The 24,356-nt window shown below is 44.6% G+C and overlaps 1 protein-coding gene across 6 annotated transcripts in view; it reads right to left on the bottom strand.

The window, feature by feature from the left end:
• The window catches only part of SVOP (SV2 related protein), a 68,306-nt gene that overhangs the window by 10,245 nt on the left and 33,705 nt on the right, over positions 1-24,356 (bottom strand). For all 6 annotated transcript variants that reach the window (XM_069558253.1, XM_069558252.1, XM_069558250.1 and 3 more), the window contains 5 exons: positions 22,305-22,429; positions 8,751-8,814; positions 7,204-7,329; positions 5,442-5,570; positions 4,019-4,092 (listed from right to left, as the gene is read on the bottom strand). In XM_069558253.1, the coding sequence (XP_069414354.1) occupies positions 4,019-4,092; positions 5,442-5,570; positions 7,204-7,329; positions 8,751-8,814; positions 22,305-22,429 (518 nt within the window). The remainder of the gene's footprint in view (positions 1-4,018; positions 4,093-5,441; positions 5,571-7,203; positions 7,330-8,750; positions 8,815-22,304; positions 22,430-24,356) is intronic.

Genomic DNA, 24,356 nt, shown 5'->3' with positions numbered 1-24,356 from the left:
AAGATAGCGGGTACAAAACATACTGATGGACTAAAAGGAAGTGATCCTGTGTCCTTTGAAAGATCAAGAAAATTGAATTATAGGGACTTCCCTGGCAGTCTAGTGGTTAAGATAAATGCAGGGGGCATGGGTTTGCTCCCTGATCAGGGGACTAAGATCCCACATGCTGCACAGCACAGCCAAACAAAAAATACAAACACCAAAGAACTGAATTATATCACAAACAAGCCACACCCAAGCTGTTCACTCAACTGGCAAAAGGAGGGAAAAAAAATGGGGGAACCAAAATTTGGTAGAAAACAGTCATTTTGACAGATGTCAACAGATGTTAGAGCTTTTGGGTTGAGCTGAATAGGGAAGAGAAGGGAGACAGATTTAATAATATAGGTATTCCCCACTTTCTGAAAGCTTGCTTCGCTATACTTCACTTTTACAAAATCTATATTAGTACCTGTTTTTGCTCACCAGAAGAAATCTGAAGAGGTTTTCACTTTTACAAAAAAGGGAGGAAAGCAAAAATAGCATCCAGTGTTCATTTTATAGAGGCAACTCTTACCCCAAGCAGCGACAGTGGTGCCACCAAGCTCCTTCCCTGAGAACTACACTCAGCATCAGCATCAAGCTGCCATTACCTTTTTTAAAAAATTATTTTACTGAAGTATAGTTGATTTACAATGTTGTGTTAATTTCTGCTGTGCATCGAAGTGATTCAGTTATACATAGAAATACACTCCTTTTCAGATTCAAGCTGCCATTCCCTTGGAACTGTTGTCTGTGAGCATCTGTACTTTATTTCCAAGTATTATTTCTTCGATTAGCAAGATGCTCTTCATTCTTTAGTCACTAAGTTGTGCCCGACTGTTTTTGTGACCCAATGGACTGTGACCCATCAGGCCCCTCTGACCGTGGCATTTCTCAGGCAAGAATACTGGGGTGGGTTGCCGTTTCCTTCTCCAGGGGATCTTCCCCACCCAGGGATTGAAACTGTCTCCTGCTTGGCAGGCAGATTCTCTACCGCTGAGCCACCTCGGAAGCCTCAAGCAAGATGTATCCTCAGGTAATTATTTCTTCGCTTTATGCCACTTCAGCTTGAGAAAGCTTTCATTGCAACACTCTACTTTTGTAACATTTTAATTTACTTATTTTTAATTGAAGGATAATCGCTTTACAATATTGTGTTGGTTTCTGCCGTATATCAACATGACTCAGCCATAGGTATACACATGCTCCCTCCCTCTTAAGCCTCCCTCCCACCTCCCACCCCATCCCACCCCTCTAGGTTGTCATAGAGCCCCAGTTTGAGCTCCCTGGGTCATATAGCAAATTCCCGCTGGCCACCTATCTTACATACGGTAGTGTATATGTTTCCACGTACTCTCTCCATTCATTCCACCCTCTCCTTCCCCGGTCTGTGTCCACAAGCCTATTCACTATGTCTGCATCTCCACTACTGCCCTACAAATAGGTTCATCAATACCATCTTTCTAGATTCCATATATATGCATTAGTATATGATACTTGTTTTTCTTTTTCTGACTTACTTCATTCTGTATAATAGGCTCTAGGTTCATCCACCTGATTAAGTGAAAACGAAAGTCACTCAGTCATCTCCAACTCTTTGCGGCCCCATGGACTATAAAGTCCATGGAATTCTCCAGGCCAGAATACTGGAGTGGGTAGCCATTCCCTTCTCCAGGGGATCTTCCCAACCCAGGTCTCCTGCATTATAGTCGTTAGAACTGACTCAAATGTGGAATACACTACTTTTGGATAGCAGGGGCGAGGAAACTGCAGAGCTCTGTCTCCGTGTTCAACTGGATCACTTCACCGAGCGTTTGTTAAACACCTGCTCTGTGCCCAGTCAAGTGTGGAGTCCACAGACTTCATGGGCATTTCAGATCAGAATGACGCAGTTAACTAAATTCCAACTGTCCCAGGAACCAGAATACTCAAGTCTGTAGGGTCAGAATATCGCGTCCTATAGTACAGCTACGTGGGAGTTCAGTCATTATCAGAAGCCGATGATTAATTTCCTTGCCTTACAATATGTGCTCTCAAATGTGATTTCTATAGTATTCTAAAATTAGGCTGTAATCAATTGCTTAGGATTTAAGTAGTGTTCGTCCAACAGAATCACATGCACTCAAAGATAGATACTCTCATTTCTGTTTCCCCACCTTTTAAAATATCCTGCCAGCTCCATACGTGGACTGGGCACACAGCAGGTGTTAAAGCCTTGGTGAGCTGATTCAGTTCTTGGGGGACATTAGGACAGAGCTGGAACCTGGTGCTGTATATCATCAAAGCTTTCTCCCCACCCCCTGCTACACTCCATGCCCCTACTCTGCTGCAATTGCCCTTTTTAGGACACTCCCCTGCTCATTCGCACCTCTGCTCAAAGGCGAATAGGAAAAGTAAGAACTGGTGAAAACATGTCACAAAGCCTCAACCGGGCTAATTTTCCGCACTGTTGATGCCATAGAAATTACACAGTTGAAAGAGTTGAGAAAATGGCTAAAATTTGACTAGCTTTGGGGTGTCAGGTGAGTTCTCACTACAAATGCCCTCCAGGCAATGCCATGGTTGTTATTTAAGAAAAACTAGAACTAGATAAAAACTGAAAGTTCTGAGAATGCCCATGTTGATCAAATCAGGGGTTCCCAAAATACGGGCCCTGTGCTGGGTGATACCCAAGGTAATATAAATGGAGAGCGGGCTGGATACAGCAAGAGTAATATTAATGGAAAGTGGGCTGGATACAGCAAAAGAATCTCTTTGTGAAAATAAGATTCCCCTAAGTTTCCCTTTGATTCTTTAATCATATCTCAGTCTTACTTATGTGCTAACAAGTCCCTAACACCTCTCCTCTCTGTCTGTCTCTTAAGCACAGAGGCTTCGTGCCTCCCGCCTTGGTAACCATCAATTTAGCTACTTTTTACTGTACAGTCATCCCTCAGGATCTGTGGGGGATGGGTTCCAGGAGCCCCTGCGGACACCACAATCCTTGGATGCTCAAGTCCATTGTATAAAATGGTGCCGTGTTTGCACATAACCTGCACATGTGTGTGCATACGTGCTCAGTGCTGTCTGACTCTTTGCAGGCCCATGGACTACAGCCCACCAGGCTCCTCTGTCCATGGGATTTTTCAGGCAAGAATACTGGAGTGGGTTGCCATTTCCTCCTCCAGGGGACCTTCCTGACCCAGGAATTGAATCCTGGACTCCTGCATTGCCTCTTGACCCCTGAGCCACCTGGGAATCCCACATATCCTCCTGTATACTTCAAATCATCTCTGGATTACTTATAATACCAAATACAATGTAAGTGCTGTGTAAAGAATTGTAACTACCATGTAAATACTATGTAAATAGTTGCCAATGCACAGCAGTTTCAAGTTTTGCCTTTTAGAACTTCCTGGAATTTTTTTTTTTCTATTATCTTCCGTCTATAGTTGGCTGAATCCTTGAGTGAAGCCTGCGGCTAGGGAGGGCTGACCATATTTATCTTTAAAAGCGACTTCTGTCTACGGTCTGCAATTACAGTTCTTCCTGAAAGCAGTTATACAAAGTTTCCTTTTAAAAGACATTTATCTGTCCTACTGTATAGCACAGGCAATTACATTCAGTGTCCTGGGATAAACCATAACAAAAAGAAGATAAAAAGAATGCATACATATATACATATGTGTGTAAATATATCAAAAGAATATAAGAAAAGAATATATACATATATATGTATAATTGAGTCACTTTGCTATACAGCAGAAATTAACACAGCATTGTAAATCAACTATACTTCAATTTTTAAAAAAGTATCAGAGTAAAAAGTAAGTCAAATAAAAGACGACTAAGCAAACAATAGTACAGGGGATACTTGAATAACACAGAGGCCAGGAAAATGATGCTCAGTTTTGCAAATATTGCCCAAGATGGAAGAGTTGTCATTGCATCGAGTTCAAACAAAACCCCAAACAGGGTGCAGATGAGGGGGACCCAAGCATGAACAAACAGCTCTTACCATATAAACCACAGCAACAAGGTTGTCCATCTAAAATGGGGTGTGAAAAGGTCCCTCATTTTGCCTCGGTCTTCCTGTTTCAAGACAAAGAATGCCCTTTACTCTCCTCCCCTGCAGATGTGTGGGCCGTGGCCATGCACCTACCCTAGAAGGACATATCCACCCCCCCCCAAAAAAAAAATACTCGCTGCCGGGTGCCCTGGAACACAGGGAGGCCCCTGCGGCAGCCGCTCCTTTCCAAAGAGAAGCCCCCCACTGGAGCGTCCAGTCTTGTCACTTTCGCTTTGCAACACACATTGGAAATCACTGTATACTTTCTCCATCCAGAGCATCTTCACACAGAAGGGAGCGGGGAGAACGCAGTCTCTCCCCAAAGGCAACTAAGTGAGCCTCCTGCCCCCCCCAGGCTCTTTGGGAGGCCCCCTGCCCCACCCCTGCGCTTCCCAAAGCAAGTCAGGGGTATGTTCTTGGCTTCCACACTATCAGACCCCGCCTAACACTTCCTCTCGAGCTGGTGAAATCCCATTCAGTTCTTTTCACCCAATATAGAAACAATCAGAAATATAATTTTATTTTTAAAAATAATTTCCTCGTAAGCTCTGTTGTTTGCTTAACAGTGTTTGTGATGTTTCTATAAGCTGCAGGGTTGATTCTTGAGGGCAGGGACTGCAGCCTTCAAATCTGGCTCCTTTTTCCCCCCTTGCACCTGGGGTAGGTGCTCAGCTGTTTGTACTGCAGTGGAGTCCCTGATGGTGTTGCCATGGGGAGCGATGTGCCATCCATTAAGGATGTCTACACGAGCACAGTGTAGTGCCCCGGATATAAGTCTATCACGGCACTTCCTAATGTGGTTTTATTGTTGAGCAACCACATCTGCTAATCAGACTTCCTGGGTGCTCAAAGATAAAATCGAAGCAGGAGTAGTTACATGACCCATGAGGGGACATTATATGACATTTCTATGCTGCTGCTGCTACGTCGCTTCAGTCGTGTCCCGACTCTGTGTGACCCCATAGACGGCAGCCCACCAGGCTGCCCAGTCCCTGGGATTCTCCAGGCAACAACACTGGAGTGGGTTGCCATTTCCTTCTCCAATGCATGAAAGTGAAAAGTGAAAGTCCAGTCGCTCAGTCGTGTCCTACTCCTAGCGACCCCATGGACTGCAGCCTACCAGGCTCCTCCATCCACGGGATTTTCCAGGCAAGAGTACTGGAGTGGGGTGCCATTGCCTTCTCCGATAATATTTCTCTAGTCACTGGCTAAACGCTCCAGGTGGCACTTTTAAGACTTGGCAATGAAAATACACAGATTGAAGTTGCCAAGTTCCCCTTGCGGGTCCTGTCCACTGCACCCCCACCCTCTCAAGTACACAAGCTCCCCAGCTCGTGTGGCAACACGTGCTGTCTGTCCGCCTGGCACTGACCTGTCTGGAAATGATGAGTTTCCCCAGAGGCATAGGAGCTCCGTTTTCCGTGGCTATTCTCTTTAAGGTGGCGATGGCCTTCTCCTGGTTCCCGGACAGCACATCATACCTCGCACTCTCCGGCAGCCACTATGGGGACAGGAGACCGAGATGTGGCCAGTTGGGGTGGAACAGAACCCTTGGTCCCACCCGTATGCTCCCACCTGTGTGTGAAGTCCTTAAGGCCAGAGGCTCTGGGGCCAGAAGCCTGGCTTCAAGTCCTGGTGCTGCCATTGATTATAATGGCTTTGTGACCTTAAACAATAATTTGACCTCTCTGTGCCTCCATCTCCTCATCCATCAAATGGGGATAATAACAGATCCCCCCTCTTAGGATTGTTGAGAGGATTAGATGGGATTATCCTAAGTGCTCAGCACAGTGCCAGGAATGGTTGATATATCTGCCATTGTGGTTGTTGCTATGACTATAATTTGGTGCTTCTGAGTTCCAGGTGACAGCTGAATTAAGACTGCTGCCAAAATATAAAAAGTTTCACCTCTCAATACCATCATCATCATCACCTCTACCTCTCAAGAAACTACACCTCACCTGTGTTTAGCATCATCTTGCAAACTCAATCTAAGAGATAGAAAGAAACCAGAAATACCTTAGGCCTAATAGAGTCCCAACCTCACGTGACTAGATAAAGGTATCTCCATAAAACAAAGAAACAGTCATCTGTGAAATAAGAGCGTATGAGACTTGGAGTCAGAAGATCTGGTTCAAGTGATTTCTGTTGCTTATTAGTTGTGTGCCTTTTGACAAGTCAGTCGACCTCTCTGGGCCTCAGTTTCTTCATCAGTAAAATGAGAATGTAGCAGAGGTTAAAATTCATGCTTCCCTTTCCATAGTATAGAGTTGTCTTCAGATATGGCTACCCAGCCAGAAACTACATTTCCCAGCACCTCTTGCACCTAGGCAAGGCCATGTGACATGCTTTCACCAATGGCATATAAGCAGAATATTCCTGGCCAAGTTATGCCCTCATCAGTAAAGAATCCACCTGCCGTTGCAGGAGACATGGGTTCTGTCTCTGGGTCAGGAAGAGCCCTTGGAGAAGGAAATGGCAACCCACTCCAGTATTTTTGCCCAGAAAATCCCATGGATGGAGGAGCCTGGCAGGCTACAGTCCATGGGGTTGCCAAGAGTTGGACATGACTTGGTGACTAAACAACAATGGAAGATTACAAAGCCCTACACAATGGCAGAACTACAAGCTAAAAGGAAGCTGGGCCCAGAATCACACTTGTCAAACAGAAGCGCCCATCTGGACTGCTCTGTGAATGAGAAATAAACTCCTAGTGTGTTAAGTTACTGAATTTGTAGGCTTTTCTTGTTACAAAAGCATCCAGCCATGCTTGAAGCCAGATATTTAAAATTCTCTCATATGGGTTGAATTGGGTTTTTGTCACTTGCAACTGAAGAATGCCAGCTATTCTGAACACACTCCCCTTAAGTGTAGATCCTGCATGGGGGGATGGGGCAAGAGATCTCCCAGCCCCTTGATATTTCCCTCAAGGACATCCCAGCAGAGTCTGTCTGGAGGAAACCTGACGCCCTATACCGGGCCTACCCCTGGCCCTGTTCCTTTGTCTCATTTCTTGATCAAAAGAAATAATCTTAAACGTGGCTTTGGTGTGCTCCTCCACACCCTCCGCACCAAAATACAGTGAACGGCAAGAGACCAAAAGCAAAGGCTGAGGTCCCTTAAAGGATACCTACAAAACACAGGACTGCAAAGAGGAGGAGTGGGACAGCTGAGAGGATGAGCAGCCAGCGCCAGCCCAGGCTGGGCATCACAAACACAGCCAGGACGACCTCGAACACTGTCCCGATGGCCCAAAACACCTGGCAGGGGAGAAAGGGGGTCAGTCACGGTGCAGCTTTGGTCAACACAGTGTGCAATTCCAGGGCCACTGTAGACAAGGTTATCCATGTGGATGGGAGGATCCTTGAAGTCAGGAAAGTAAGAATGGCCGTCCCTTTTCCTGTGGTCCATATGGGTGGGCCAGGGCCTCCACGTTGTCCAACTCCTGAGGGTGCCACCCACACTGCATAATATTTGTATGGCACCCACTGGAGTGTGCACTGTGGCAGCTCTGGTTACGGAGATCAAAACAATCAATGCTGTGTGAGGTCAACAGGGAAGTGGACACATTGGTTTTTGTCTACTGTTATTCACCTTCCTTGTCCAAGAGTGCCCCGGTCTCCTTTATCAGAACTGCCACTCCCCTGTGGAGCTGAACATCTGTCTGCTTCTCTGAGTCACTCCATGCTTTCCCACCTTGCCCTTTGTATGGACCTCATCCACGGACTCCTCATCCTCTGGCTTTACACTGGGTGCAGCCAATGGGGAACCCCATAGGAGATGAGAGGAAAGACAGACCGGGGTGTTTATTCCACCAGGATGGGCATGGGCTGGTTGCACCCTTCAGCTTAAGGTCCTCAGAAAGGACAGGGAGCAGGCAATGAGGGCCACTCAGGGTTCAGCATCATCAGCAGATGCATTTCAGTATTTAAACTGGTTCATCCATACCAGCATCAGCTGACCCCCACCCCTGATTGGTCAGGGGTAGACACAGTCAGGACGGTTGGGCAGTGGGGTCAATGCGATCAATACTATCATGTGAAAAAAAAATACTGTCATGTGGTCATGGTGATTAGGGAAGATTCTGACTTGGTGTCCAGCGGGGACAAATGAATAATATTTCCACTGCATGGAGGAGGGCCATTAAGCAGTTGGAAATCTGTCCTGAGGGCTTCCAGATCGTAGTTGGAAAACGGGTCATAGGACTCTGGCAGAGGGAGGGCTTGAGAGGGACTGACTGGTCCAGGAGAGTTTTAAGGCAGTCTGCTGGCCACAGAGGTGGCCGTGAATGGGGATCTCACATACGACACGAGTGAGTCTGGATACAAACAGAGGTAATGAATGATGATGGGTGAAGGACAGGAGTTTGGTCCCCTTAAGCTACACTATTCAAAACCTACTCTCAGATAAAAGTCATTTCTAGTTCAAGAAGGACATTCTACCTGCCTGCCACCAGTTTTTTTTTTTTTTTCCCCCGGGGATGGTAGACTGATTTTGCTTGTTGTTGGAGGAATTTATCCATATTGCAAAACCACCCTGTTGAAATCAACGTAACCGATTCATTTTAATCCTTGCATACTGTATTTTTCTTAAACTCCACGTTCTTCATCCTGTGGCTCAAGACACAGGAAATCTGCCCAGAGACTGAGTATTCTTCAGACTCCCAGACCATCCTCCTTACCTCAATCAGCAAAATACACTTAGCTCTGGCTTTCATGGGAAGGAACTCGGCATACAGTGTAACCCTGGGAAAGCAAAAGAGAGAAAGGGAATTAATGTCAGGGCTGAGTGGGAAGATTGCTCTGGTTTTCTGGATTTTTTTCAGCCAAAGAAAAAAGTCAATGTCATTTGGTCTTACTTCAGTGTATTTCAGTAAGTCTCTCCCTGTTTTGGTGTCTCTCTCTTTGATCTCTCCGTCTCTCTGCTTGAAACCCTAGCTGAGACCATATTCAAGAATATTGAACCCAGCACTTCTTTGGCGGTCCAGTAGGTTAGACTCCATGCTTCCGCTGCCGGGGACATGGGTTCAGTCCCTGGTCAGGGGACTAAGATCCTGCATGCCACATGACCAAAAAAAAAAAAATCTCTGTGCCCTGAGATATTTTATCAAATATATAAATAGTATTTCTGTGCTATTTTAATAGTATTTCCATGCTATTTATCCTCTTATACACATATATTCCACCATATTCATGGGCCATATTTTCCTTAATAATAGCTACCTTTTACTGAGGACCTACTATATGCCAAATGTTTTCCTAGATGATCTACATGAATTATCTCCCTCAATAAATGACAAACATGGAGAATCAACAGGGTAGGTAATTATAATTCCCACTGTGTGTGTGAGTGTGTATCTTTAGCTCCTATTTTCATCTCTGTATCTGCGTCGAGTGAGTGAAGACTCTTTGAGACTGTATAGTCCATGGAATTCTCCAGGCCAGAATACTGGAGTGGGTAGCTGTTGCATCCTCCAGGGGATCTTCCCAATCCAGCGATCAAACCCAGGTTTCCTGCATTGTGGGCAGATTCTTTACCAGCTGAGCCATCAGGGAAGCCCAAGAATACTGAAGTGGGTAGTCTATCCTTCTCCAGTGGATCTTCCTGACCCAGGAATCGAACCAGGGCCTCCTGCATTGCAGGTGGATTCTTTACCAACTGAGCTACCAGGGAAGCCGGTCAGATCAGTTGTTACTTGACTAGGATCACATAGTTAGTAAATTAGCAAGTAGAAGAGCCATACTTTTAATCCAGGTCTATCTATATTATGCACCCCTTCATTCACTTCCCTATTTAGGTGGTTTCAGAATTATAAACAATACTTCAACAAGCATCTTTTATCTTAAATCTTTGTTTGCATGTGTTTTCCTTAGGATGGATTCTTATAGTAGAACTTGAGTCAAAGGGTATGCATATTTTAAGGCTTTTGATAAATATCACCAAAGTGGTTCCCAAAAATGTTGTTCCAATTTATATTCCTACAAGTACCTCTCTCAACACAAACCATTAGGAATTTCATTAACTCAGATTTGAGAATGGAGACCAACTGCCAGCATTGTAAAAGATGACAGTGATTATCACGAATGACTTTGAAATTTTATTAATATTCTCCAAATGGTGTTCCTGTATTATTTTTAAAAATCAATAATACTGAAGTAAGAAGTGTGTTTGCGTTTTTCTCCACCAAATTAAAGTCAAGTTACTAACCATGAAAAAATGTGCTATAGTATATTCTGAGGGCAAAGCTAATCCTTAGATGTCAAGGATTTGTTTGGACATGCTAAAATGAACTTAGAGCATGCAACCTTTTTATTTTAAAGTGGTACACGAATGCATTCTCATTGTAAATAATCTAGCAATATGCAAGAATACAAAGTATCTGAAGAATCTTCCTCTTCCTCCTCACCCTTGCTTCCATTCCCCTGCCCCAAAGCCATGACTAATAGCGGTTTGCTTTGCAAACTTCCAGCCCCTTCTCTATGTAAATGAATATATAAATTTAAAACTGAACAGACATTTTTCCAAAGAAGACATAACAGATGGTTAGAGGCACATGAAAAGATGTTCAACATCACAAATCATCAGGGAAATGCAAGTCAAAACCACCATGAGCTATCACCTCACACCTGTCAGAATGGTCATTATCAAAAAGACAACAAATAACAAGCATTGATGAGGATGCGGAGAGAAAAGAATTCTCATGCAGCGCTGGTGGGAATGTAAATTGGTGCAGTCACTATGGAAAACATTATGGGGGGCTGCCTCAAAAATTAAAAAGAGGACTATCATATGATCCAGCAATTCCACTCCTGGGTATTCATCTGAAAAAAATGAAAACACATGCACCTCCGTGTCCACCGCAGCATTACTTACAATAGCCAAGGTTCAGAAGCAACCTGTGTCCAACAACAGACAAATGGATAAAGATGTGGCTGCTGCTGCTGCTAAGTCGCTTCAGTCATGTCCAACTCTGTGCGACCCCATAGATGGCAGCCCACCAGACTCCCCCGTCCCTGGAATTCTCCAGGCAAGAACACTGGAGTGGGTTGCCATTTCCTTCTCCAATGCATGAAAGTGAAAAGGGAAAGTGAAGTTGCTCAGTCATGTCTGACTCTTCGTGACCCCACTGACTGTAGCCTACCAGGCTACTCTGTCCATGGGATTTTCCAGGCAAGAGTACTGGAGTGGGGTGCCATCGCCTTCCCCGAAGATGTGGCTATAAACATATATATATACATATACACACATACAGTTATATATACACAATATTAACCACTAAAAAAGAATTAAATCTTGTCATTTGCAACAACATGGATGAACCTAGAGAGTATTATACTAAGAGAAGTAAGTCAGAGAAAGACAAATGCTGTGTGATTTCACTTACATGTGAAATCTCAAAAACAGAACAAATAAACAAACACAGCAAGCAGAAACAGAGTCGTAGATACAGACAACAGACAGGTGGTTGCGGGGGTGGTGGGGAAAGTGACGACCAGGTGACAGACATGAAGAGGTAAAAACTTCCAGCTGCAAATAAATGAGTCATGGGTATGAAATGCACGCTGTGAGGTCTACACGCTGGAATTAATTACATAATAACTGGGCTTTCCATGGGGGCACTAGTGGTAAAGAATCCGCCTGTCAATGCAGGAGATGGCAGAGACATGGGTTTGATCCCTGGGTCGGGAAGACCTGCTGGAGGAGGAAATGATTACCTGCTCCAGTGTTCTTGCCTGGAAAATTCCATAGACAGAGGAGCCTGGTGGGCTACAGTCCATGGAGCAACAAACTCAGACACAACTGAGCACAATAGTAATAATAAATTTAACCATGCTATCTTTTTTCTTCCCTTCCCTTCTCCTTCCTTCCCACACATGCAGTGTATGGCCAGTGTTCCATTCATACACATGGCCCCATTCTTACCACTTTCGGCTATGCCAGTCCAGCTCGCAACTGTCAGCACCTGGAAGTCTTCCCTGAGTGCTTTCCCTGGTCATTAAAGCTTGCTTTGCCAACCCATGTGGTAGACCAGAAGTGCCAAGGAATTTAAACTTCCCAGGAGCAGCTCTCAACAAACGACAGTTCACTCGTCTCTTGAACAGGACAATCTGGAGAATGTGTTGCAGTCTCTCAGGGGAAAGTCCTTGCTCCTGAGAGCCTATGTCAGGACCTGCTCCTGATAAGACAGTTTGGAAGTCTTTCCATAATAATCTATATCGATCTACCAGATTATTTTTTAACAGCTCCAATCCTATTGATGAACTTAGATTGGTTTCAATTTCTTGTTTTTGTAGCCTATGCCACAAGGAACATCTCTTCCTGTAATTGTGCCCCGCATCTGGCCATTATTTATAGCAGTTCATTATGAAAAAGAGTATTTTGGGATTCATTCAAAGTAGGGGATTATTGCAATCACGTTAAAGAGTCAAAGAAAGAGCAATGAAATTAGCAACACCAAGAAGCAAATGATACAGACGTGAGTAAATCCCCTCTGTGAGTAATTTGCATTTTTGGCACGTGGCAGTTAGATATTTGCCATTTGGATCACACGCTTGGAGAGAAATAACCTGGGACCTCCATCTGGCATTTCTGCTTGGTCTTTGGGGAAAGAGCAGCGTCAAGGTCAGATGTGTGAGCAACCTGATTCTAGACAACAAATCTGAAGAAACTTCTGAGGCAGGGCTCAAGGTAGAACAGATGGGCAGCTACCTGGGGTATTTGTCTTTAAGAGTGGCTAAAACACTCTGTCACTCTTAAAGACAAATATAGGATGCCAGGTAAGGCAGGCTTCCAGCTCATAGGTAAGTAGTGTTTCTGCTGAGATACACGGTGCCCTCTACTGGAAATAATAAACCATCTCCTTGGGTGCTAGCCTGCGTCTTCTATATTTTTTTGTGAGGCAGGATGTGACTGGTGATGGAAGTAAACTCTGGTGCTGTAAAGAACAATATTGCATAGGAACCTGGAATGTTAGGCCCATGAATCAAGGTAAATTGGAAGTGGTCAATTTACCTTGAGATGGCAAGAGGAATCAGTGATCTAAAATGGACTGGAATGGGTGAATTTAACTCAGATGACCATTATATCTACAACTGTGGCCAAGTATCCCTTAGAAGAAATGGAGTAGCCCTCATAGTCAACAAAGAGTCCAAAATGCAGTACTTGGATGCAATCTCAATGACAGAATGATCTCTGTTCGTTTCCAAGGCAAACCATTTAGTATCACAGTAATCCAAATCTATGCCCCAACAAGTAATGCTGAAGAAGCTGAAGTTGAACGGTTCTATGAAGACCTTCAAGACCTTTTAGAACTAACACCCCAAAAAGATGTCCTTTTCATTATAGGGGACTGAAATGCAAAAGAAGGAAGTCAAGAGATACCTGGAGTAACAGGCAAATTTGGCCTTGGAGTACAAAATGAATCAGGGCAAAGGCTAACAGAGTTTTGCCAAGAGAACACACTGGTCATAACAAACACCCTCTTCCAATAACACAAGAGAAGACTCTACACATGGACATCACCAGATGGTCAACATTGAAATCAGATTGATGGTATTCTTTGCAGCCAGAGATGGAGAAGCTCTATACTGTCAGCAAAAACAAGACCGGGAGCTGACTGTGGCTCAGATCATGAACTCCTTATTGCCAAATTCAGACTTAAATTGAAAAAGGAGGGAAAACCACTAGACCATTCAAGTATGACCTCAATCAAATTCCTTATGATTATACACTGGAAGTGACAAACAGATTCAAGGGATTACATCTGATAGACAGAGTGCCCGAAGAACTATGGACAGATGTTCCTGACACTGTACAAGAGGCAGGGATCAAGAACATGCCCAAGAAAAAGAAATGCAAAAAGGCAAACTGGCTGTCTGAGGAGGCCTTACAAATAGCTGAGAAAAAAAGAGAAGCAAAAAGCAAAGGAGAAAAGGAAAGATATACCCATTTGAATTCGGAGATCCAAATATCAAGGAGAGATAAGAAAGCCTTCCTTAGTGATCAATGCAAAGAAATAGAGGATAACAATAGAATGGGAAAGACTAGAGATCTCTTCAAGAAAATTAGAGATACCAAGGGAACATTTCACGCAAAGATGGGCACAATAAAGGACAGAAATGGTATGGACCTAAAAGAAGCAGAAGATATTAAGAAGAGGTGGCAAAAATACACAGAACAGCTATACAAAAAAGATCTTCATGACCCAGATAACCACGATGGTGTGACCACTCACCTAGAGCCAGACATCCTGGAATGCAAAGTCAAGTGGGCCTTAGAGAGCATCACTACGAACAAAACTAGTGGAGGTGATGGAATTCCAGTTGAGCTATTTCAAATCCTGACAGATGATGCTGTGAAAGTGCTGCACTCAATATGTCAGCAAATCTGGAAAACTCAGCAGTGGCCACAGGACTGGAAAAGGTCAGTTTTCATTCCAATTCCAAAGAAGGGCAATGCCAAAAAAAGTTCAAACTACCACACAATGGCACTCATTTCACAAGCTAGCAAAGAAATGCTCAAAATTCTCCAAGCTAGTCTTCAACAGTACATGAACTGAGAACTTCAAGATGTTCAAGCTGGATTTAGAAAAGGCAGAGGAACCAGAGATCAAATTGCCAACATCTGTTGGATCATAGAAAAAGCAAGAGAATTCCAGAAAAACATCTACTTCCGCTTCATTGACTATACTAAAGTCCTTGACTGCGTGGACCATGAGAAACTGGAAAATTCTTAAAGAAATGGAAATACCAGACCACCTTACCTGCCTCCTGAGAAATCTATATGCAGGTCAAAAAGCAACAGTTAGAACTGGACATGGAACAAAAGACTGGTTCCAAATCAGGAAAGGAGTACTTCAAGATTGTATATTGTCACCCTGCTTATTTAACTTATATACAGAATACATCGTGTGAAATGCTGGGATGGATGAAACACAGGTTGGAATCAAGATTGCCAGGAGAAATATCAGTAACCTCAGATATGCAGATGACACCACCCTTATGGCAGAAAATGAAGAAGAACTAAATAGCCTCTGGATGAAAGTGAGAGAGTAAAAAAGTTGGCTTAAAACTCAACATTCAGAAAACTAAGATCATGGCATCTGGTCCCATCACTTCATGGCAAATAGATGAGGAAACAATGGAAACAGTGACAGACTTTATTTTTGGGAGGCTCCAAAATCACTGCAGATGGTGACTGCAGCCATGAAATTAAAAGACGCGTGCTCCTTAGAAGAAAAGCTATGACCAACCTAGATAGCATGTTAAAAAGCAGAGACATTACTATGCTGACAAAGTTCCATCTAGTCAAAGCTATAGTTTTTCCAGTAGTCATGTATGGATGTGAGAGTTGGACCATAAAGAAAGCTGAGCACCAAAGAATTGGTGCTTTTGAAGTGTGGTGTTGGAGAAGACTCTTGAGAGTCCCCTGGACTGCAAAGAGATCCAACCAGTCCATCCTAAAGGAAATCAGTCCTGAATATTCATTGGAAGGACTGATGCTGAAGCTGAAACTCCAATACTTTGGCCACCTGATGCGAAGAACTGACTCATTGGAAAAGACCCTGATGATAGGAAAGATTGAAGGTGGGAGGAGAAGGGGATGACAGAGGATGAGATGGTTGGATGGCGTCACCGACTGGATGGACCTGAGTTTGAGCAAGCTCTGGGAGTTGGTGATGGATGGGGAAGCCTGGTGTGCTGCAGTCCATGGGGTTGTAAAGAGTTGGATACAACTGAGAGACGGAACTTAGTTACTTAACTATGTGCAACTATTTTTGCCTGGAAAATTCCATGGACAGAGGAGCCTAGAGGTCTACAGTCCATGGGGTCTTAAAGAGTCAGACACAACTGAGTGACTGAGCAATTAGAGGTGATTATTGTTTGGGGGTTCCTATGTGCATTTTTCTAAAGTTTCTAAAACAAAAATGTATTGTTTACTGCCTCTCCTCTTCACATCAGTATTTAAAACACTGAATCACCCCCTCTCAGGCTCAGTGGATGGCCCTATGCAAGAAAATGGAAAGTGAACAAATAATTCTTTCTTCAGCCTCCCAACACCAAACCCTAAGAGAACAATCCATGTTGCTTTGCTTTTCTTTCTATTAAAATAGATCTTCCCACATCCAGCTTTTCTCATTTAGACACTATTTAGTTTTCATTTAGTGTTAGCTAGAAATATCACTTCTCTTTTCTGGAACATAGACATGTCTTCGAGATTTATCTCTACTCCTTAGCACTTAAGCCTGTTTAAAAATTAAGCAAAACAAAAACTTTAAAATGTCAACACCGCCAAAAAAATGAATACTCTCAAACTACTACTGGATTCCACTATCCTATCACTTAATGTTCATTGTAAAAGAAACTGCTTAGTGGCCTAAATGAGTAAACATTCATTATTTCCCCCCAAAATGTATTGTTTGTAATGATCAAGTTACATTTAACTCTTTTGCTTGGATTAAAGTCTCTTCCTTCTTGTGGCTATGTAAATTGGTACAGCCATTATGGAGAACAGTATGGAGTCTCCCTAAAAAACTAAAAATAGAGTTATCATATGATCCTGGAATACCACTCTGGGGCATATATTCAGAGAAAACCATACTCTGGAAAGACAATACACCTCAGTGTTGACTGAAGCACTGTTCACTATAGCTAAGACATGGAAATAACCTAACTGTTCATCAACAAAGAAATGGATAAATAAGATGTGGTTTATTTATACAACAGACTATTACTCAACCACAAACAAATAATGAAATAATGTCATTTGCAGCAACAGGAACAGACCTAGAGATCACCATGCTAAGTGGAGAAAGCCAGAGGGAGAAAGATAAATATCGTATGAATTCACTTCGATGTGGAAACTAGAAAAAAGGTACAAGTGAACTTATATAATACGAAACAGAAATAGACCCAGAGACAGAAAAGAAACTCCTGGTTACCAAAGGAGAAGGCGGGGGAGAGACTTAGGGAACAGAGATGAGTCAGTTATGGCCATGCTGGCCTAGCCAGTGCCCAGCCAACTCGCCAGCTGACAAAAGACACAAGAGTAAGTCTTGCAGAGGTGAGAGCCACCAAAACACCAAACTGCAGAATCATGGGTTAAATCCATTGTCATTTTAAGCCATACGCATTGGAGTAGTTTGTTACAAAGCAAAAGGAAACTGCATTCCACTTAATAACCACCTGTCCTTAGGCAAATTCCTCAGGATCTCTGGGCCTCAGTTTTCTTATCTGTTAAATGGGGATAGTAGGGTTGTTCGATGGCCAAGAAGAGGTCGTGTGAAGAGAGGGCTTGGCATGGCTCCTCACGCTAGGGAAGCGCTCCACTCATTATTATCAGCATCACTACCAATGATACTGTCATTGTTATCGTCAAGGACCCATGTGAACACCTTCTTTCGGGGAAGCAAAAAAAGAAACAAGAAATAAAGGGAGAGGAGTTAGAAAGGCAAAAATTAGGGCAGAGGGATGGGCTCTTTATTAACAATATAATTGCTATATGAATTGATGGATGTCAGCTAAACATACTGTGTTAATCATTTGCGAGATACAGAAGTCATTATGCCTTAAACAGTTGTTTTGTTGTTTAGTGGCTTAGTTACGTCCGACTCTTTGGCGACCCCATGGACTATAGCCCGCCAGGCTCCTCTGTCCACGGGATTTCCCAAGCAAGAATACTGGAGTGGGTTGCCATTTCCTTCTCCAGGGGATTTTTGCAACCCAGGGATTAAAGCCACCTGGCAAGCCCACAGCTTATAAGTGCTGTATATCAATTCCATCTCAATAAAACTAAGAGAAAAACATCATTTCAATTAAAAAAAATGTAATAATATAATTTTGCATTTATACTAAATACAGAGTATATTATAAGGATTTCTGATTGTTGAACTTTTAAAAATAGTATAGCAAAATCTTCCTCACTTGATTTTGTGAAGTGGTACAACTGGGTAAAGTCCTTCTAGAGGAATGGAAACTCTTAGTTACATTTAATTACACAAAAATATTTTCAACTAAATGTTTCCAAATAATGAACTTAGGGGAACCATTTTTATAACTAGATAAGAGCTTTGCATAATTAAGGCGTGATTATTTTATGTAAATAGCTGGCATGAAAGTGCCTGGGAATCAAATGAGTCTCCTGGATGGCTAAAATATTTCTTCTGTAACTTTTTTTTTGACCTCGCCACGTGTAATGCAGGATCTTAGCTCCTCAGCCAGGGATCGAACCAGTGTCCCCTGCAGTGGAAGTGTAGTCTTAAACCCTGGACCTCCAGGGAAGACCCTCTTCTGTAATTTTTATTTGCCCTCCTTTTGCTAACCATGTGATCTTACACATGCTACTGCTATAAAGCCTCAGTTTCCTTACCTGGAGAATGGAGGTCGTCATATCTATGCCTTAAGGTTCTGCAAGTTTAGAATGGTCATGTGTTTGGAATGTAGTAATAGCTCAATAAACAGACAGAAGTGCTATTGCAGCATTAAATAAATGAACAGCTAAATGGGGAGGCATGACACTTGGGAAGCAGGGGAAGGGGACAGACAGGCCAACTTGGAACCGTCAAGATACCCGGTAAGGGGGTAAAGGCCCTCCCAGCTGCTCTGTGTCCTTAATTTTATTCCCTTGGTGTCCTGTCCTTCCTGGCTGAAGATCTCTTCCCTTTGCAGTTTCCGGAGGTGGTTTTTTCTCCCCTCCAGTGACTCAGCCATTGGAATCTCATCAGCTTATAGCAGTCTACAGGTTCCTGAGAATTTGTTTCACTGACAGCACCTTTTTCTTGCTTTCCAGCACCATTCGAGATTTATTTCTTATACCTTCTGTATTACTTCCAGAAAATGTGGAAGATGACCTAGAAAAGAGCACTTCTCATGGCACCATCTTCAACAAGAATCACTGGGGATGTTCATAAGCCTCGGTTCCTTTCCCTACCCTCCTATGGCCAGAAATTCCAGGGCTGGGATGTGAGGAGGCTGGACCTACTGCCATCTCCCCAAGCATCCCTGGGAGAGGAATTTCACGTGTTCCTCTGTGAGTTCATCCCTTCCAGCCACGAGGGGGAAACGGTCCCAAAGTCAATGAATGGCTCACGAACGGGGCAGTGGCTGGAACAGCAGGAATTCCTGGAGTTGGGCCAGAAGTGGAACAGACTGACCACAAGCCCCTGCCAGCCCAGGTTAACAGGCTTGGCGTAATGGCCTCTGCTTTAAGCTCCAGTGGTTCTTAAGCTCATCTCCAATCCAGGAGTCCATGTCAAATACCTACTCTGCACAGCCCTGGAGGATCGATGATGAATAATAACCCAGGCAAGGGCTGAGCGGAACTGAGAGTCTCTAAGTGGGAGAAAGGGCTTCCCAGGAGGTGCTAGTGCTAAAGAACCTGCCTGCCAATGCAGGAGGTGTAAGGGAAGAGGTTCAGCCCCTGAGTCGGGGAGATCCCCTGGAGAGGACACAGCAACCCATCCAGTATCCTTGCCTAGAGAATCCCATGGACAGGGGAGCCTGGCAGGCTACAGTCCATAGGGTCGCAAAGAGTCACGACGGAAGTGACCTAGCGCACACGCACGCAAGCACCTCGGAAGGGTCCAGGGGAGGGACTGTAACAGACGTATCGCCTGGATTCCCCCTTCAGGGCTGAGGCACACAGTCCCTCTGGCATGACCAGGAATGTTGCCTGCTAAGAGCTCGGGGTTGAGCCCCTTGCAGGAACTGCCTTGGCCCAAAGTAGCTAACTTCCCCCAAGGTCATGCTCCCTCCTTGAGGGCAGCCCACATCCAAGGTGGCTGATGTGAACGGACAAAGGTTCAGCCCCCATCCTCAGTATGGGACATCTAAAGGGCCATCCCAGCTTCTGAACCCTAAGGATCAGCTGAGGCCCCTATCAACTGTTACAATCACATGGCAACTTAGCTTCTCCCTCTGCCCAGCCCTGTTTTTCTGACTCCTTTACAGGTGTTGATCTTCGTGGCCTCTTGCACACGTATCTCGATTTGTCTGTGTCCCAGGATGTCAGCCTGAAACAGGGACCATGTCTGTTTGGCTCACTGCTGTACCCCCAGTACCTAGCACTGGCCTGTGTCACAACAGAAGCTCAAGAAAATGCCGGTTGAGGGGATTCCTTGGTGGTCCAGTGGTTAACACTTGGGCTTTCACTGCTGTGAACTTGGCTTTGATCCCTGGGAGGGGAACTAAGATCCCACAAGCTACGTGGTACGGGGAGGAAAAAATTGGTTGAATGAATGAATAAAACTAAAAAGAAACTCCCTGGTCCTAAATTACTGCAACCGGATTCCTTACTTCCAGCCTAGCCAACCCATCACTGCCAGATTAATTCTTTTAAAGTACCTCTCCTGCTTGAAATCTTTCAGTGGCTTCCCACTCATCTGCAGACAATCCCTTTGACCTGACATTCAAGACCTTGTGTAAGCTTGCCCTAGTCTATCGGGGCTTCCTAAATGGCTCAGTGGTCAAGAATCCGCCTACGAAGCTGGAGGTGCGGGTCGTTCCCTGGATGGGGAAGCGTCCCTGCAGTAGGAAATGGGAACCCACTCCAATATTCTTGCTGGGAAATCCCACGGACAGAGGAGCCTGGTGGGCTACGGTCCACGGGGTCGCAGAGTCGGAAACGACTTAGCGACTAAACGGCAACAGCCACCTGGTCTACATGGCCCATCTCAGGGTTTTCAATTCTCACATTTCTCAGCCAAACAAGCTAACTGAACGGGACCACTAGCCTTCCTCAGACTCAGCTATGGCTTCCTCTTTTTCAAGAAATTCCCTTCTTATGAAATATCCTACATATTCCCCATCTCCTTGGGTCTCTCTAAATCCTTTTAATTGTTCATAGCAAGGCAGTGGAAATCAATGGTTAGAACCCAGGCTCTGGAGATAGAGGGTGTGGGTTCCGATTGCAACCCTACCTCTTGTAACTGTGTCATCTGGGGCAAGTTACCTCCCCTCTCTGTAACCTTAGTTTCTTTATCTGTAAAATAGGATTAATAATAGAATCCACCTCATAGGGAAATTGGGGAGATTAAATGAGGCAGTCTGGGCAAACTGCTTAGAACAGCACTTGCCCCTTAATATCGGCTATTAATCACTATCCTTTAGAGTGAGGTCAACACTTTTTTGACAAAGGTCTGGACAGTAAATACTTCAGGTTTGCAGGCCACAGAGTTTCTACTGAGACTACTCAACTCTGTTGCTGAAGCACCAAAACAGGTGTAGATAATACGTCAGTGCATGGTGAGACTGTGTTCCAATAAAACTTTATTTAGAGATCCAGTTGGCAGTTCAGATTCGGTCCAGCTGCCACAAGCTGCCAATCTCGGCTTCAGAATTCCCCAGTCTCCCAGGACACAGTGACGTCTTCCTACAATCCTGACTACTCTCAGTATCTTAATAACAGTAACAACAAAATAACACATAACTTACAAATTGGTTAGCCCCACCCCCTTCCCTGATAGTTCGGTTGGTAAAGAATCTGCCTGCAATGCAGGAGACCCCGGTTCGATTCCTGGGTCAGGAAGACCCGCTGGAGAAGGGATAGGCTACCCACTCCAGTATTCTTGGGCTTCCCTTGTGGCTCAGCTGGTAAAGAATCTGCCTGCAATATGGAAGACATGGGTGCAGTCCCTGGGTTGGGAAGATCTCCTGGAGAAGGGAAAGACTACCCACTCCAGTACTCTGGCCTGGAGAATGCCATGGACTGTATAGTCCAAGGGGTCACAAAGAGTTGGACACGATTGAGCAACTTCCCCTTTCACTTTGACTTCCTGCCTTGTGGTCAAGTTAGAAACAGGTAAAAGGGAGCAGGCAGGGTAGTTAAAAGCATGGATGTTGCAGGCGGACAGTTTCCAGGTCTTAGTTCCAACTGCACCCTGTGTGACTTGGGCAAATGATTTCACCCGATGAGCCTCAGTTTTCTCAACTGTAAAATGGGAATTACTCTAATTCAATACCCCTGCACATCTTCTGAGGCTGCTGCACCATGTCCAAGAGAAATGTCCCGTCAATGCCAGATCTACCGTTTTGATTATCATTTCACCTCTCTGTCTTTCCAGCTATCGTGTTGCTTTTGCTGCTGTTAATCATTACAGTAGTGACACTCTTCTCCGGCTCCATCCGAGTCCCTGGGTAGCAGCAGCCCCAGTGTATGTACCATCTTTGCATCCTTCCGAGCCCATGAACATAGCTGCCTGGCTGCCTGGCTGGGTGGCCAGAGCTGGGTCTTTACTTACGACTGCGGGACCCCTCCGATCCCGAAGCCCACCAGGCCCCGGAGCACCAGGATCCAGCTGTACACGGGCGCAAACGCACTGAGGATTCCATAGTACAGGGTCCAGAGCACGCTGATCTTCAGTCCCTGCAGAGAAGGAAGACACCCGGTCACAGGGCTTCTCAGCATCTCCAGGTCACACGCCCCTGCACATGTCCAAGGTCACCATAGGGTGGCGGTAAAGGGTAATCCACACAGCCAAAGGGATACTAGGTGTTCTCTGGGTGGTGGTGCCAACTCAGAGGGGCAGTGTGGGAAAACGGTGGGGTGTTCTTAGCAGTCCCAGTGATTGGCAGTTACGAGACAGGTCCCAGGGACTTTGCTGGTGGGCCAGTGGTTAAGACTCTGTACTTCCACTTTAGGAGGTATGGGGTTCAATTCCTGGTTGGAGAACTAAGATCTCACATGCTGTGTGGTGCAGCCAAGATTTTTTTTTAATAGACAGGTCCCAGAGATGCTAGATGTCCCACACAGCACATGAGACATGAAGACTCACCCCACACAAGCTTGAATCGAACTTCCCACCAGATATTGAACCATGCAGCTGCTAACTGTTATGACTCTCTCCACCTAGACCTTTCTGGTTTACATAGAAACAGGATTTGGGAAGGCGGGTCACACCCTCCAAAAGAATCCCTGCGGGTAATTTTTCAGGAAAGCAACTTCTAGATCAATCAAAGTAAGATACACTTTGTTTTATCTGGAATTTTACAGAATTATCTTTTCAGAAACCCGTGTTTCCAGTGGAAAAGCTATGTGTGATATCTGAGTGACCGAGTGTGAATACAGCGTCCGTCTGCCTTCATGGGACTATGTGTGTCTATGAATAGATCAGAATCTTATTTTGAAATGTCAGATATACAAAGAAAAAGCATCGAGATTTCATTAAATCCAAACTTATTTGTAACTGGGGCGAATATGAACTCCTTTCAGGATCTAGGCAGAGTAGTATGTGACTATTTGCATATTGAAAGGAAATTTATTAATTACTTCTTAAAAAAATGTTCTCCCTTGTGGCCTAGTTAAGATATTATAACTGACTTCTTTTTAAAAGCTGTGTAAGTGGGAATTCCCTGAGGGCTCAATGGTAGAGAATCCGCCTGCCAATGCAGGAGGCACAGGTTTGTCACCCGGTCCAGGAAGATCCCACGTGCCAGGGAGCAATTAATTCCGGGCACCACAACTATTGAGCCTTCGCGCTAGAGCCTGGGAGCCACAACCACTGAGCCCACAGCCACAATTACCGAAGGCCGAACACTCTAGGGCCTGCGCTCTGCAACAAGAGAAGCCACTGCCACGAGAAGCCTGTGCACTCCAGCTGGACAGCAGCCCCTGCCTGCTGCAACTAGAGAAAAGCCCGTGTAGCGACAAAGAGCCAGCACAGCCAAAACAATTAATTAAATGGAAAAAACTGTATACATGACTAGGCTACTTTATCTCGGAAATTATTTCTGGATTATTGGGGGCACTACAAAAATTTTATAATTTTTTTTTTTAAATAAAGGAGACATTGTATGGAATTCCCTAGCAATTCAGCAGTTAGGACCTGGTGCTTTCTCTGCTGTGGCCTGGGTTTTCGATCCCTGATCTCGAAGTTAAGATCCCACAGGCCACACGACATGGCCGGGGGAAAAAAAAAAAAAAGATGTATTTTATGGGGTTGAGAATCACCTGCTGCTAAGTCGCTTCAGTCGTGTCCGACTCTGTGCAACCGCATAGACAGCAGCCCACCAGGCTCCACCATCCCTGGGATTCTCCAGGCAAGTACACTGGAGTGGGTTGCCATTTCCTTCTCCAATGCAGGAAAGTGAAAATGGAAAGTGAAGTTGCTCAGTCGTGTCCAACTCTTTGCGACCCCACGGACTGCAGCCTACCAGGCTCCTCCGTCCATGGGATTTTTCAGGCAAGAGTACTGGAGTGGGGTGCCATTCCCTTCTCCTAGGAACACAAAATTGCAGGAGAAACCTGGCATATATTTCTGGAGTGTTAATTACGCTTAGAGATGGAGAAAAAA

The sequence above is a fragment of the Ovis canadensis genome, chromosome 17, assembly GCF_042477335.2.
Source record: "Ovis canadensis isolate MfBH-ARS-UI-01 breed Bighorn chromosome 17, ARS-UI_OviCan_v2, whole genome shotgun sequence".
NCBI lineage: Eukaryota > Metazoa > Chordata > Mammalia > Artiodactyla > Bovidae > Ovis > Ovis canadensis.
The sequence above is the reverse complement of the archived record's forward strand: the minus strand, read 5'-3'. Positions and strand labels throughout refer to the sequence as shown.